At 39.1% G+C, this 16,542-nt stretch overlaps 1 protein-coding gene across 1 annotated transcript in view; it reads left to right on the top strand.

The window, feature by feature from the left end:
• LOC126412153 (uncharacterized) overlaps nucleotides 1-16,542 on the top strand; it is a 68,833-nt gene that overhangs the window by 28,048 nt on the left and 24,243 nt on the right. Inside the window, exon 3 of the mRNA XM_050081611.1 lies at nucleotides 1,950-2,250. Coding sequence (XP_049937568.1) covers nucleotides 1,950-2,250 — 301 coding nt within the window. The remainder of the gene's footprint in view (nucleotides 1-1,949; nucleotides 2,251-16,542) is intronic.

Genomic DNA, 16,542 nt, shown 5'->3' with positions numbered 1-16,542 from the left:
TTGTTGGCCATCAAATTCTTTATATAAGATGACCTTTGTGTCATGGAGTAGTCCATTGTATTGCTGGTCAGTATTGGCCTGTGGCCATTTTCAAATGCCTCTAATAACAATGCCTGCAAAAATAAGTAAGTAAACCACTCAGTTAACATCCTTACACTTTGCTTATTATAATTATTGTTACATTACTTACGGCTGCATCAGTGATACTTATGTCATATTTTAAATGGTTTTATCATTTAAAAATTATTAAGACCGTTTTGACGTGGACTAACTAAAGTGGGAACTAAACTCTATAACTTGAATGTTCCATGTGATTTAAGTAGTTTTCATTCATTTGTGAAATCCCTATTAATATCCATGGCTCACCCATTCTGTGCTGCTGTTTGCAATTTATTGTCGTTGGTTGTAGCCAGTTGATTGGTAGTATAAGGCAGTCAATGGGAATTACCCAATCTAATCATGGTTTTTTTCCCCCCAGATATGTCACAATTTCCAAGGTAGTGTTTGGATTGGGCCCAAATTGACATTTATAATCTTGGTTGTCACAAATATTTAGCTGTGTCTCCATAATATATCACTCACTATTTGGTTGTGATTGGGGGTACGAAATAGCACAGCTTAAATTGCTGCAACAGTGACAGTTATGACCTTAGTTGTCACAGATATTTGACTGTTTCCCTTGTAATATATCACTATATCCATATTTGTGGTTTGGTTTTGATCTAACAACACACCTTAAATAGCTGTTAGTGAAATGAGTAAGCAAATAAATTCATAAGCTTGGTGTCATAAATATTTAGCAGTTGTGTAATGTATTTCAATTTCCAAGGTTGTGGTTAGGGCAATACCTTAAATTACTGCACGTGAAACAGAATTACCAGCTAACTTCATCTATATGAATCCCTGCTGCCCGTTCTTTTGTACATGTCCGACAGAACAAGCATCACATGGAATCCACAGCTGTGATACGTATTATGTAAATTGAAGGTGGAGGGGGTCAGGGAGAAAGGAAAGGGGGGAAAGAGAAGGAACTGATGATATTAGCTGCATTGGAAATTTATGTGAAATTGACAGCAACGAGTGGAAATGTGTGCTGGATCTGGACCCAAACAAGGGATCTCCTGCTTACGATGCAGCTGCTTATTCCTACCTAACACAACCTAACAATCACTGTCTATGTCCTCCATGCTCACTAATTTTTAGATTCCTACCAGAGTTCGAATATACTGTGCATCTGCAGTGATGGTTGTGGATTCATTGCCCATCAAGGTGAATCAGTTATATGAATGTGTGGTGTCTGTTCTTTTTGGACATGTCTGAAAGAACAGACATCATGCAGAATCACCCCATCCTTGCTGAAGTGGGCTAGTGCTCCATGTGTAATAACCACACCCCATTGATAGATTGTTACACCCTTCTTTCATAGCAAACTTCCTCTTCCCCCTCCTATTGTTAAACCCTTCTTTCATATTAACTTCCTTTTTTCTCCTCCTCCCTTCCCCCCCCCCCCCCCCCCCCTCCTTTTTCTGAAGACACAAGTAAATTTAATTTGCTGCTGAAATTTGACGACAAATTCTAAAAGTAGTGCTCAGATGAAACTAATCACTAAATAGGGATTTATATAAGTTGTGGACAAATGAATGTTTACTACTTGCTCAGTCTTATAGAAATACTTCATGAGCTGAACTTTTTACTTGTTGTAAAATTTTAGTAGTTGCAGTAACCAATGTTCATGCTTTTTTGTGATTAAGGAGATTATCCATCAGATACAAAAAATATGTGTACCAACTAACTGTGTCTGTACCAGATAACATTTCTCAGCAATAATTTTGGTTGCTACTTCATATAATAGCACAGGTTGATCATTGCTAACTTCTTGTATTTCTGAGTTTAGCACCAATATCAGAATGGATAAATAATAGAAATGTAATAACAAATGTTGGTTTCAGGTTCGGGAATTTTTTAAGGAAGAAAAACATAGTGGACCAGATGTAAACATTACGAAAATGTGGAAGGACTATCTACTGAAGTACGATCCAAATTACTGCGACAGTGCATCAGACAATGAAAAAGTAACAGCACCAATGAACCATAGTGGTAACAGTTTGGTATCTGATAACTTACAGATGCCAGTGTTTACTAGCAGTCTTGGACCAGAAATGACTCAACAGCAACATTTGCCTTACTCAAATACTATCAATCTTTCACACTATCATGTGCCATCTATGAACAGTAATCTGGAACTCTTTGGTAAGATGCAGAGTTACTTCTTTCTCTAACTCTTTCTGCATTTCTTTCAGCAAAATGTCCTGTTTTATGATGAAGTTAATAGATGATAGACTTTTGTTAGTACCAAAGTTGCACTAGTGTGACCATTTTATCAGCAGATTCAGATTTTTTTTGAGGGGTGGCGGAGGGTGTGTGTGTGTGTGTGTGTGTGTGTGTGTGTGTGTGTGTGTGTCTATATTTAAAAACAAAGATGATGTGACTTACCATACGAAAGCGCTGGCAGGTCGATAGAAACACAAACAGACACATACATACACACAAAATTCAAGCTTTCGCAACAAACTGTTGCCTCGTCAGGAAAGAGGGAAGGAGAGGGAAAGACGAAAGGAAGTGGGTTTTAAGGGAGAGGGTAAGGAGTTATTCCAATCCCGGGAGTGTATACCCGTCCTTTTTTCCCCCTAAGGTAAGTCTTTCCGCTCCCGGGATTGGAATGACTCCTTACCCTCTCCCTTAAGACCCACTTCCTTTCGTCTTTCCCTCTCCTTCCCTCTTTCCTGATGAGGCAACAGTTTGTTGCAAAAGCTTGAATTTTGTGTGTATGTATGTGTCTGTTTGTGTTTCTATCGACCTGCCAGCGCTTTCGTATGGTAAGTCACATCATCTTTGTTTAAATATATATATATCTCATATCAATATAATAGAGGGAAACATTCCACGCGGGAAAAATATATTTAAAAGCAAAGATGATGTGACTTACCATACGAAAGTGCTGGCAGGTCTGCTTGTGTCTGTATGTGTGTGTGTGTGTGTGTGTGTGTGTGTGTGTGTGTGTGCGAGTGTATACCCGTCCTTTTTTCCCCCTAAGGTAAGTCTTTCCGCTCCCGGGATTGGAATGACTCCTTACCCTCTCCCTTAAAACCCACTTCCTTTCGTCTTTCCCTCTCCTTCCCTCTATCCCTGTTGAGGCAACAGTTTGTTGCGAAAGCTTGAATTTTGTGTGTATGTATGTGTCTGTTTGTGTTTCTATCGACCTGCCAGCACTTTCGTATGGTAAGTCACATCATCTTTGTTTTTAAATATGTATATCTCATAAAGTAGACTCCACTTGCCAACTGAGTAGATGGAGTATTAGCAATTACAGCGGGACTACATCATATAGTAGAAGACACCACTCGCTAATTGTATTAAGTAAATGGAGTATTAGCAACTGCAGAACTGAGATGTGCTTGTAAGTAATAGAAATTTTGATTAATAATATTTTACTTTAATATATTTTGATTAGGAGTCATTCTGCAACAGTTGAAATTTCATATGAGTGATTTACACAAATAATTGAGATATACAGCAGGTATTTAGTTTTGAACAACTGGAATCTATTGCCAAATGTAAGTTTTATTTATTTATTTTTATTTTATTTTATTTTATTTGAGATACATATTTCATAGATCCAATGTGGCGTGATTACGCATGGATGTGGAACGAGTCAAAACAGATACAGTATAGATATCATACAATACAATACATACTGGTATATTACACATGGTAGATGAATGATTCAAAACTGGTACAATACAATAATATAATCAAGATAATAAACAATACAATACAAAAATAGAATAGTGATAAAAAGCAATACAGGTAACAATGACAAAGGAAATAATCTGAATTACTACTCAAAGTATTTATCTCTGTTGAAGAATTCATCTAAAGAGTAGAAACATTTTTCCAGTAGGAATTACTTTAGCTTTTTTTTGAATAGCATTTTCTTTTCTTTTAGACACTTTATATTACTCGGGAGTGCGTTAAAGATTTTTGTACTTGTGTACTTTACCCCTTTTTGTACCAGAGAGAGATTTTTCCATTCACAGTGCATATCACCTTTCCGTCTTGTGTTATAATGATGGTATGCCTCATTTGTTTGATATTCAGAGGAATTGAGAAGAGTGAAAGCCATGAGTGAGAGGAAATAATGCGAGGTAGTGGTTAATATACCTAACTGTTTAAAAAAGTTTTGACATGAGGTTCTTGGAGGGACACTACATATAATTCAGACTACTTTTATCTGGCTCACAAAGAAATTTTTTTAAAGCGGTGAGTTGCCCCAAAAGATTATTCCATAGCACATCACTGAATGAAAGTAGCCAAAATATGCTAACTTTGATATGTTGATGTCTCCAATTTTGGAAATTATTCAGATGGCAAATGTTGCTGAGCTAAGCTTTTTTAGTGTTTTCTGTATGTGGAATTCCCAGTATGTGGAATTCCCAGTTATTTATGTGAACACCTAGGAACTTTGTGCACTGAATGCTCTCGTGTGCAATGTTAATCTCTTCTGGGCTTATGTAACTGGATTGGAACTGCATGTAATTTGTTTTACTGAGGTTTATTGCTAGAGATTTGCCGTGAACCAGTTCAGAGCATTTGTAAGTGCTTGGTTGGCATTTAACTCTATGTCAGTGGAGGTTTTGCTGGCTGCCCCTATACATGTGTCAACTGCAAACATTGTGATATTGCTAGCACTTTTTGAGGACAGGGGTAGGTCATTAATATATATAATAAATAGGAGGGGACCAAGGACTGACCCTTGTGGAACTCCATGATGCACTGTTCCCCAGTCAGACTCTACCTCTCCTACCTGTAGATTGTTAACACCTAATACTTGTTGTCTGTCTTCTAGATATGATCTGAGCCAGTTACCCATTTGTCCACCGATTCCATATTGGGCTGCTTTTCCTAAAAGTATTGTGTGATCAATGCAGTCAAAAGCCTTTGTCAGGTCACAGAATATGCCAACGGGTAATTTTTTCTTGTCAAGGCATTCTAAAACGTTATTTATAAGTGCGTAAATTGCTTTGGTTGTAGATATGCCTGATCTGAAACCAAATTGTTATTTACCAATTAATGCAAATTTTTCAAGGTGATTGACAATCCTGACGTGTATTAATTTTTCAAAGTCTTTAGAAAATGGTATTACAAGAGAGATAGGACGATAGTTGGAAACATCTGTGGGATCACCTTTTTTGTAGAGTGGCTTCACAGTAACATACTTCATTCTGTCAGGGAACATACCTTGATTTAGAGAGGAATTGAATATATGAGCTAGAACTTTAAAGAGTTGTTTACTTTTTAGAGACACTATGGTTTTTCTTACTTCTTGCACGGTTATGGGGGCCATACCTATCATGTCTGTAGAGTTAGGGAAAAGTTCTTTCAGAGTTTTTATTGCCTTTTCTGAAGAGCCTTTGCTTGCTGTTGTCTCAGCAACAGTTAAAAAGTGCTCATTAAAGATTTTAGCTACAATATCTTGATTTTGAACTAGCTCACCTTCATTGTTAAGAGCAATATTTTAGGTCTTGTTGGGGTGATTTACACCAGTCTCATTTCATATCACTTCCCATATAGTTTTGATTTTATTAGTGGAGTTATTAATTTTTGAGCATATATACATACTTTTTTATTTCTGAATGACTTTGTTCACTATTTTACAGTATTTTTTATAGTTATTTAAAAGGTTAGGGTCATCTGATTTTTTGGAGGCAATGTACAACTCTCTCTTTCATTTGCAAGAAATCCTAATTCCAGTGGTAATCCAAGGCTTGTTGGTGGATTGTTTAGTACGGGTTTTATATATTCTTTTTGGGAGGGAACTTTCAAATATTAGAGCCACTTCATTGCTGAGAAGTTTGTATTTGGAATTGGCATTTTCTACATTATTTACTGGACTCCATTTTATGTTTTGGAGATGTGATTTAAAGATCTCAGTAGTTTCATCGATAGATTTCCTAGTAATTTTCCAGTTGAGACCACTATTAATCTCACAAATACTTGAATTGTTAATGGCGAGTCTGTGTCCATCATGGTCAGAGAGACCATTCAGGACTTGCCTGACAGCTATATCATCAATCTTGGTTATGTCAATAAATATATTATCAATTAATGATTTTGTTCGTGAAGTTATTCTGGTGGGAAAATTTACAACAGAAACAAGATTATATGAGGACACCAAGTTCTCAAGATCTACTCTGTCTCTGGAGTTTGTTAGGAAATTTGCGTTGAAGTCTCCAACAACTATGACATCTCTACAGAGTTTAAATATGTGTATTAAGAGTGCATCTAACTGTTTTTTTTAAAAAAGCTAAAGTTACCTGAAGGTGCCCTGTATAAAGCTACTACTGCTATATAAGAATTATTTAAAGCCAGCTCTATGGCACACGCTTCAAACTTTTGATCTATACAAAAATTCAGCACATTAATTACACTACATGTGATGCTGTTTCTGACATAGATCGCTACTCCACCTTTTTCTATAAATTTCCTACGGTAAGATGTTGCTAAGCAGTAATTATCTATAGCAAGTTTTTCAATATCTGACATAACATGGGCACAATCTATACCTTGTGGCTCCTGGATATTAATTAAGAGTTCATTAATTTTTTTGTTCAAGCTACATATGTTTTTATGGTAAATAGTCAAATTTTGATTTCCAGAACCACATACACATTTATCCCTAAAAAAGAAATGTCAGTTGACAGAGTGGGTTTGGTATTTTTCACTATCCATTTATTCAAGTTGGTCTGTTTCCACGTACCGAGAGACTGGGAAGAATCAGCTCTACCAGTGTTTTCAACAGCCATTTGTCTGTCTCCCTGTTCCTGCTGTCTTCTTGTGTTGTGGAGCACTCATTCTTCGAATGTGTGTGTTTTGAGTATACGTTGTTCCTAGCATTTACGACGATTTCACAAATAATGGACGCTAAGTTTAAAAGCTGATGGCTTTATACACTTTATTTTAAGTAATTTATGGCATTTTTCATAGTTGAGCTTCGTACATCTTCACAAAGTAATTGCAACAGTCCATAAATTCTCTTTACACATGCTTAAATAGCAAATCTGAATTACTTGTGTGACTTTGAAAAGGTTGTTGAGCCATGAGTAAAAAAGATCTCAAACTTTCCCACAGTTTCTGCTTGTAGTAAAATGGTTGATCCATTTAGGACATCTTTTATAAATTCTCTTCATATTAGTGTACACTGGAAAAAAATTCTGTTACTCATAAATCTGCTGTATGAAATTTTGCAAGTACAGTTAGGTTCCATTTATCCAGATTAATACAGGACAAAGACATCGCGGATCACCAAGAAATACAGAAAATGCAAAATGTACATATTTTTACTGGAAGCTTCCATTTGCTGTATTTACACAACATGTTTCATGTCACATTTGAAAGGCCACTTCATTACTTTCATGTTACTCACTGAAAACTGACAACTTATCTACAAAATCACACTTGAAACATACTCTCTTTTGTATCATTTGATCTAGCTGATTTTTAGGAAATAATTGTCCATTTTTCTGTTTCTTATCCACCTTTTTTTGATGACAGCTCTCATTTTCTAGTTTCAAAATATCAGTATAGCAAACAAATTTTGTCCTGCATGTTGTAATAACAGATCAGCATATCGCAGCGCCTTGGTGTGTATGATAAAACATGACTCACATGCATAATAGTGTATTCTAAATTAAAATATTAATTCCAGTTATAACAGAAAACTTTAGGCTTCATTTTCTTATTTTGTCAAAAATTGTTGATAATCTGCAGAATGGGGTAATCAGGAGCTCACTGTATTTTCAAATTAACTGTACATCAAGATCACTAAATGCTAATTCCAAAATAGGTCACTCATGAAAAACTTTCAAAATGCTAAAAATTCTACAGAATAACTCAGTTAGAAGAAAAATTCTAATAACAAAGCACGAATATCAGAACAGTGACAATGAACATATGAGGGATGCTAATTAACTTCTCCTTCATTGCAAACTGTTCTCATCTGTGTTCAGTCCAATGACAAACACCTCACTTGTTATTCATTTTTGCTTGAAAATGTTCCATTCAGGAGATGCAAAATAAGGAGAAATTAGAAGCCGTACTCAATAAATCGAACAGTGTGGCAGGCCATAAATGGAAAAATCCAGGATGGAATAACGACAAGACTGCTAATCACCATGTAGAGGATACATTGAGTCACAGACAGGTGGGGGGGGGGGGGGGGGGGGGAACTGCTGTATATTTGAACTTTTGGCCAAAGGCCTTCTTTCAAAGTAGAAATAACACACACACATTCATTCACACAAACACAACTTCACAGACATGACCTCTGTCTCTGGCTACTGGGGCCGGACTGTAGACTGCAACTGTGCCTGATGGAAGAAGCAGATTGTGGGTGGTCAGGGTAAGGAGGAGGCTGGAGTGGTGAGGAGGCAGGGTAGGGGTGGGAGAGAGTGTAGTATTGCTCGTGGAAGGGGGTAGGGGGGGGGGGAGCTAATGGAATCCACCCAAATGGCCTTACCATTAAATTACTCATCTCAGCTTGCAATACTTTGTTAGACAGTGACCTTTGTCTGTTCAAATTGTGCTAGTCTGTATCTTTCACTGCCCTCATCCTGCAAAACCTTGTAAATCAGGCCCAAATGTTGCAATACTTTCTCTCCATCCATGAACTTCTCCTGCTCTGCAATCCCAAATTCCTGCATCTCGTCTCTTGCCTTCCTGGAAGTAGAGCAGCACGCACAAAGCCACCTAAAGGAATTCTCCAACCTGTTCACCTCATAACTCCCACCTTTGCCTACCACAGTCCACCACCTGTACAGTATTCTCGAAACATTCTCCACATCCCCTCATAGCCAGCAAATTCTGCCTCACAGACCTACTATGTTTACCACGTCCTTAAAAACTCGCTCCCACAACCATACAGAATCCAGAACCTAAACAGACCCGAAGCACAGCAATGAACCTTTCCTCCAAAAGCCTTAGCCCCACAGAAGTGTCAGTCCTTTCCAGAGGCTTTATTGTTTGCTCCACTCGCAAACACAATCATGCTGGACTAGTTAAAAATCTTCTCTTCATCTCCCAGTGCTTTTTCACCACTAACCCTACCAGTCAGACTCATCCCAAAACAAATGTTGAACCCTACCTGACAGTTCACTCCTCCATCCAACAGTGATCCCACCCCCATTGTCCCCAAATGACTGACTGTTAACATTCCAGAATTTCTTAACCTCAAACCTTACTTACCATTATGCTCCAAATCCCTAAACATGGAAACCAACCTTAAGTCTGCAGAAAGAAGTGCAGTCCACCACATTTTGAACTGCAGGGATTACCTGGTGGAAGGACTGTGGCAGCTGTCATTCATCCAGCTACAAATCCTGTCACAGTGACCTCAATCCAGAAATCCTACAGGATCTCCAGTCTCTCCCCTGAGTCTCTCTTTCTCTCCCCATCCCTACCACTCCCTGAACTCCTGCCTTCTACATGCTTCCTGAACTCAGTACCACCCAGGACACTCACTTACGACACCAAGTACTTTCTTCACTGTTCCTGTCCTTCATCACACAGCGCCCTTCTCGTCTCTATTGATGCCACTTCCATCCACTCTGATATCCCAAATGTCCATGTTCTTGCCACTATTGAATACTACCTTTCTCAATGCCCGACTGACTCTAAACCTACAATTTCCTTCTGGTTACCATGATCAACTATATCCTCACCCACAGTTACTTCACCTTTGAAGGCAGCACCTACAAAAAAAAATCCACTGTATAGCAATGGGCATATGCATGGCATCATCCTATGCCAGCCTATACATGTACCATCTAAAGGAATCGTTCCTAACTACCCAGAATCCCAAACTCCTCAACTGCTTCAGATTCATTGATGACATCTTCATGATCTGGACCGAGGGTGAAGACACCCTATCCACATTCCTCCAGACCCTCTACACCTACTCCCCCAATCACTTCATCTGGTTCTCCTTGGTCCAACAGGTTACCTTTCTCAGTGGCGACCTTCAGTTCAAAGATGGCTACATCAGTACCTCCATCCGTATAAACATACCAACAACAAGCACTTTTGACAGTTGCCACCCATTCCATACCAAGAATTCCCTTCAATGCAGTGTAGGCACCTATGACTGTTACATCTGTAATGACAAGCAGTCCCTCTCCAAATATACAAAGTTTCTCACTGAGGCCTTCACAAACTGAAATTACCCTCCCAACCTTGTACAGAAACAGATCTCCTGTGACTTGTCTCTCCAGTCACCTACCGTCTGCCACATTCCTACCATCCAGCCACAAAGGAGCGCTCCTCTCATTACTCAGTACCACCCAGTATTGGAGCTGCTGAATCACTCTCTACAGCAAGGTTTCAACTACCTTCCCTTGTGCCCTGAAATGAGGAATATCCAATATCCTTCCTACCCTTCCCAGAGTGGTCTCTGCCCACTGAACCTATGCAGTATACTTGTCCATCCTGACTCCAGCCCTGCTGCCAACCCCTTGCCCCATAGCTCATATCCCTGCAAAAGACCTAGATGCAAGACCTTTCCTATACATCCTCCCATCACCACCTACGCCAGTCCAGTCTCAGGCATTATCTATCCTAATAAGGCAGGGCTACCTGTGAAAGCAGTCAGTGATCTGCACACGAAACTCCGATATCACTGTGCTGCTTTCTGTGTGGGCATGTTAGCAAAAAAGCTGTGTGTCTGCATGAATAGCCACTGATGAACTGTAGCAAAGAAACAAGTGGACCACCCAGTCGTTGTACATGTTGCCCAAAACCCCATGCTTCACTTCAGTAATTGTCTTGCAGTTTGCGCCATCTAGATCTTCCCTATCACCACACAGCTTCTCTAAATTGCTCAGGTGGGAACTCTCCCTGCAATGTATACATGTTCTTGTAACCCCCCCTGGGATCAACCTTTGCTAATTCCTGTCCTTCATGCCACCTATCCCCTTACTTGCTCCCACCCGAGCACTACACAGCCTTTTGTTCCACCAACACACCCACTAGTCATTGTTCCCCTCCTCTACTTCTCTCCTTTCCCGCTCCTCATCCTCTCCTACCCCCCTCCCTCAAACCCCCTGACTGTACCTAGCAGCCTTATTCTGTCCTCATCTCATCCTATACACTACCACAAGCAGCACTACACCATCTCCCACCCCCAATCCTACATTTTTAGCCTCCCCGCTCCCAGGTGCAGTTGCAGTCTGCAGTCTGGCCTCAGTGGCCAGAGGCAGTAGTCGTGTGTTTGAGTAGTGCTTGTGTGTGTTAGCAGTGTATCCTTTTCATAATACTGCACCCCATAAAAAAAACTGATCTAACCTTCACACAGCTCTCAGATATTATTGACTGGCACTAATTGCAAGTGAAAGGTACCAAATTTGCAATATTCATCGTAACTTATTGTACACGAATTTTTGTGAATCTAAATTATTAACTGTTGTGTATTTGTCAATATATAATTCGACTACCACTTTTGGTCACGCCTACAAAAATAACAAGTGAGCCATTATTGTTGCTTTGTTCTTACTACCACCGTTCTTCTTAATTGAAACATTTTATTCAATCTACATGCTCAAAAACAAGAAATATAGTAGTAATTCTGCTGTGTGATGTATTCTACCTGACTTTCAGTCCGAAACCCAATTTTCTAGCTGTACACCCATGATCCGCAACAGAAGCTAAAGAAGGGCCTGTGCTTTTTTCTTTTTTTTTTTTTTTCATTTTCTAGGTAGAGCAGGCTGCCCAAATTGTTATCCATTCCAGAGCTAGAACTATTTCAGCCAAATACCAGGTTGCTGAAAGTGGGGCAAACTCGATCTCAATAGGAAATATTTGGAAGGGCTTTCCAGTTCAAACATTTGCCTTACAACCAAGGAGAATGCAGTCATAACTGGTGGAAGGGAACCATTTTTAATTTAATTCTGGGACAGTATACCTCAGACAAAAAAGATAAAAGCCTAGCATATGTGCCCATGTATTTATTTATGGGTATACAAAGTGAAATCAATTAACTGCTTCTCATGTGCAGTGTTCCTATATGGATAAATGCTGCTGAAGGAGCCTGCCTGTGCATACCACTGCTTTTTTGTGAGAATTGGGTGCTGAAGTTCTGTTGGCTAGTGTATCATGAATAGACAGTGGGAAAAGGTACATGTGCACCACCTCACAAAAAAGTAAAGCACCCAGAAAGGGAAAATGAAACTTCACAAGTTATATGGTATGTGACGATATTTCAGTGATTGCAAAATCGAGTCACATTTAAAACAAACTAGGCAATATGAGCCCTCTTATCTCTTGACATGTTTCACTACTCTTGTGGGGCTGTAGACATGTTCAGACATTGTTACAGTTAAGTCTGAGATTATAAATCTGAAACTGGTAATATACCACCCTTCTGTATCATGTGCCTTCATTCCACTGATTTCCTTTCTGACTCACTTGGCCTTGTGCTAGAAATTGCACAGAAGTGCTGTCTCTTCCAAATCCTACAAAATGATACAACGAATTTCTTTTTTCCTTGCAAATATTCATCCAACATTTACAGCCTGGAAACACCTCATAAAATATGTGTCTGCTGTATGATAAATTACATTACGTTCATTAGGTACATAGGATCTGAAAGACCATTAGCAGACTAGCTCAAACCTTGTCTATACATCTTGTGATGTAATTGCTGATTGTCATGAATGTTCTTATTCTATGGAACACTGCATAACTACAAGGTGGGGGTAGTCTGCAAGGAGAAACCACCAAACCAGAAAGTGCTGCAAAGTATGAGCCACTGTCAGCATCACTCCATGGTAGAAAATCCATCCCCCCTTAGTTACCTGCATAGATAGAAATGATCTCCAGGATGCAATATGCATGTCCACTCTTACAAAATAAACTAATAGAACACATTTTCACTGAAGTTTCATGGAATATAGTGCACACAATCCCTGTTTCTCCCTGAGCATTTAGTTAAATTAGTTGGCTTCCAATACATTGCAATGTAGATCCCAATGCCATTATAGAGTTTTGGTGGCCTCAGAATTTACATCACAACCTGCGGTATCTGTTCTATGGCAGACCCAGTGCACTCATAGAACTAGAAAACTCCAAAGGATAATGTAACACATTGGTAACAACCAGTCAATTTTGAGGTAAGAATGGATTTATCCTGCAACCATTCCAAATGCTTAATTTAGGCAATGTCTAAATTAAATTGTTACACTCAGGTCGTAACCTGTAGTCAGTAAAACGCACCTTTTCCTGCCATTTTCACTGGATGATCACCATGTCCCAATTTGAACAAAAACTGTGAAATCTCACTTGCTGACATATCTCATCTCACAGGGAACCCCTTGAGTGCAAGGTCGCAAAAGGGCAATGATATTTACGGCATTTGATGCCCCGGATATCGTCTACCATTGAACTACAATATTGGTTGCTAATGGCAACATGCGGTAGGACTGGAGACTCCAATGTTGAGCACAGCATGAGGCTACATAGCATAGTTGAACTGCTTATTTGACAAGCAACTCACAACAGTGCTAGTGGTGTTGATATAAAACATAGAAATGGCAACGTTAAAAAAAGCAAACATTACATTATATCTACAACAGCAGTTGTCGAAGTTGGTGTTTTGTCAGAAAGGAACCCAAGGAACTTCACAGTGTGAAAAAGAAGTGATAGACGAAATGTTAGTATTTCTGCAAGATGAATCAATGGAATGCGTGGCGTTGTATATGCTCGCCTGTGTGGACAATGTATGTGTAGAATACAGTGATGACAAGTGAAAGTGAAACAGGTGGCGAGCCATGTTGTTCATCATTCTTGTCAGACAGGGAGCTGCAAATCCTGTCCCCAGTGAAACATAGTACAGGATAGTTACTGTCCGAGGAGTGGGTAATGAACATAATTACATACATGGAATATCTGCAGCAGAGTAAACAATTATGAACAGATTTCAAATAAGTCTGCACTAATATGGCCTTGTGGTGTATAAGAAAAACTACAGATGTTCAGCAAAGGACAAGACACATGTGTTCCAAAATCTGGTATTTGGCATTTCAAGAACACTTCATACAATTTACAGGATACACATGACAATGATGTACTATGTTATGCATACCAAATTATATGTGACATAGATTACAGTGATTTCAAGGGAAGCAGTTGGTGGTTGCACAACTTTAAACAATTCTACAGGCCTAGAAGGCATAATATAATGCAACTTCAAGCAAAGTGTTGACTTGACGATGCACAGCAAACTGCAGAATGGGCCCAAAAATTTGTAGGTAAGATAAGCAAACTTATCCCAATGTTCAGTAAGGAATTTGTTTTCAATTCCGACCAATGGGATTTGAAAAGAAAATGCACATGAAAGGAATCCTGGAAATTAGAGGTACCAAGATCAATTAACACCAACACCTTATTAATATTTTCATATACAGTAATGCAGACTGTTAATTTGGGTGGTAGATTGGCTGGAAAGTTATTTATTGTGCTGCAAAAAGTTGGAGGTGCTCTACTGTCTATGATTCTTCCTTGTTCATGTGATCTTATTAGGGCAGTGGGGAATATTCACATCACAGCTAGTAAGTGTGGGAAAATGGGCATGAGAAAATGACAACTATGGTATGAGCACTGCTTTTAGCCAATAGCTGGTCAAAATAACTTGCTTTTGCTTGATTTATGGTCTGCGTATAAAAATCATACTCCGTTTTTGCAAACTAACCCTCCCGAAAAGTATGTGACATCGCAATTCATACTACCTGGAACCACTGGACAAATTTAGCCTCTGGATGTTTGTTTTTTTCTGTGCATATAAAACATATTATTGCATTATCTGCAACTATGGATTACAGGATAGTTAGTTTTATGATAAGCTCCTAGCTTCTCATTCATTTGCATGCCATCACATTCCAACAGTTCTCATCACCCCATTGCACCAATACGATTCTATATGCATTCCTTAAGGGTAGATACCCAGCTGAACGTTCTGCATGGTTTCTAACTGCCGAGGAGTTTGCCTTTGATCTTGATGGTGTGAACCTTTGTGATCACTGTGTCATGCCATTTGACATTTGATGTTCCTGGTGCAGGTTAGTGGTTTGTGTTGAACATTTCTTGAATACTGACGTCGTCGATTACGTAAAGTGTAATACAGTGGAACCTCACATAGCGAGCATAATTTGTTCCAGAATGTTATTCATAGTGTGAAACACTTGTTAAGTGAAACAATTTATCCCACATAAATTAATGTAAAATATGATAATGCGTTCCATGCAGTAAAAGTACTAAAAGTTTTACCTTATTCGCTGTGCGGGATTAGCCGAGCGGTCTAAGGCGCTGCAGTCATGGACTGTGCGGCTGGTCCCGGTGGAGGTTCGAGTCATCCCTCGGGTATAGGTTTGTGTGTTTGTCCTTAGGATAATTTAGGTTAAGTAGTGTGTAAGCTTAGGGACTGATGACCTTAGCAGGTAAGTCCCATAAGATTTCACACACATTTGAACATTTTTTTTTTTATCTTATTCCTGCCACTTTCTCAAAGAAGATTACACATACAGTATTATGTACTTTAGTATTCACAATACATGACCAATTCTTTTTTACTTGGAAGCTATCTATAGTTATTTGTTTCTGCTGATGCTTCAACGCTTGGCAAAAATGTGACACAGCATTATCGTCAAATAAATTTATAGCATGCGTAGCCATTGCTTTCTTGTGGTAATGATTTTCACTGTATGATGCAACTGATTCTCGCACTAGAAGACTGCAGCTTTGCTGTTACCTCCACCTCTGAAGAACTTCTTTCCACAGCTTGCTGCTGTGAAACACACTTCAACTCCATAAGCTCTATGGTGGTCATTTCTTGGCTGTGATCTTCCACAAGCTCATTGATATCATTGTTATCCACTTCTAATCCCATGTTCTTGGTGAAAGACACAATCTCGTTGACTACAGGCTCCACAGGTACTGACTCAAAAGCCACAAAGTCACATTTGACAATGCACTGCAGCCAAAGCTCCTTCCAAGCAGGAGAGAGAGTTCTCTTGGTAACCCCTTTCCACGCCTTTTTGATCATCTTGACACAGGCAACAATGTTGAGGCGATATTTTCAAAATTTTCTGAGAGTGAGATCGATTGCTTCAGTCAACTCAACTAAGGGTGCTTTAGTGTAGAACTTCTTAAAATTAGAAATAATCTGCTGGTTGATATGCTGAAGGAATGAAGTGGTGTTGGGATGCAGAAATTGGATCTTGATAAATTGAAATTCTTCAAATGAGTGGTCTTGTAGGCCTGGAGAATGGGCAGGAGCATTGTCCATAACAAGCAAGACATGGAGAGACAGATTCATCTCAAGCAAATGTTTTTTCACCGAAGGACCAAACACTTCATTGAACCAATCACAAAAAAGATCACGTCACCCAAGCCTTGTTGCTGAACCTCCACATCACATTTAACCTGTTTTTCTGGACTTTA

This window comes from Schistocerca serialis, chromosome 7, assembly GCF_023864345.2.
Source record: "Schistocerca serialis cubense isolate TAMUIC-IGC-003099 chromosome 7, iqSchSeri2.2, whole genome shotgun sequence".
Lineage (NCBI taxonomy): Eukaryota > Metazoa > Arthropoda > Insecta > Orthoptera > Acrididae > Schistocerca > Schistocerca serialis.
This window is presented reverse-complemented; position numbering and strand designations above follow the sequence as displayed.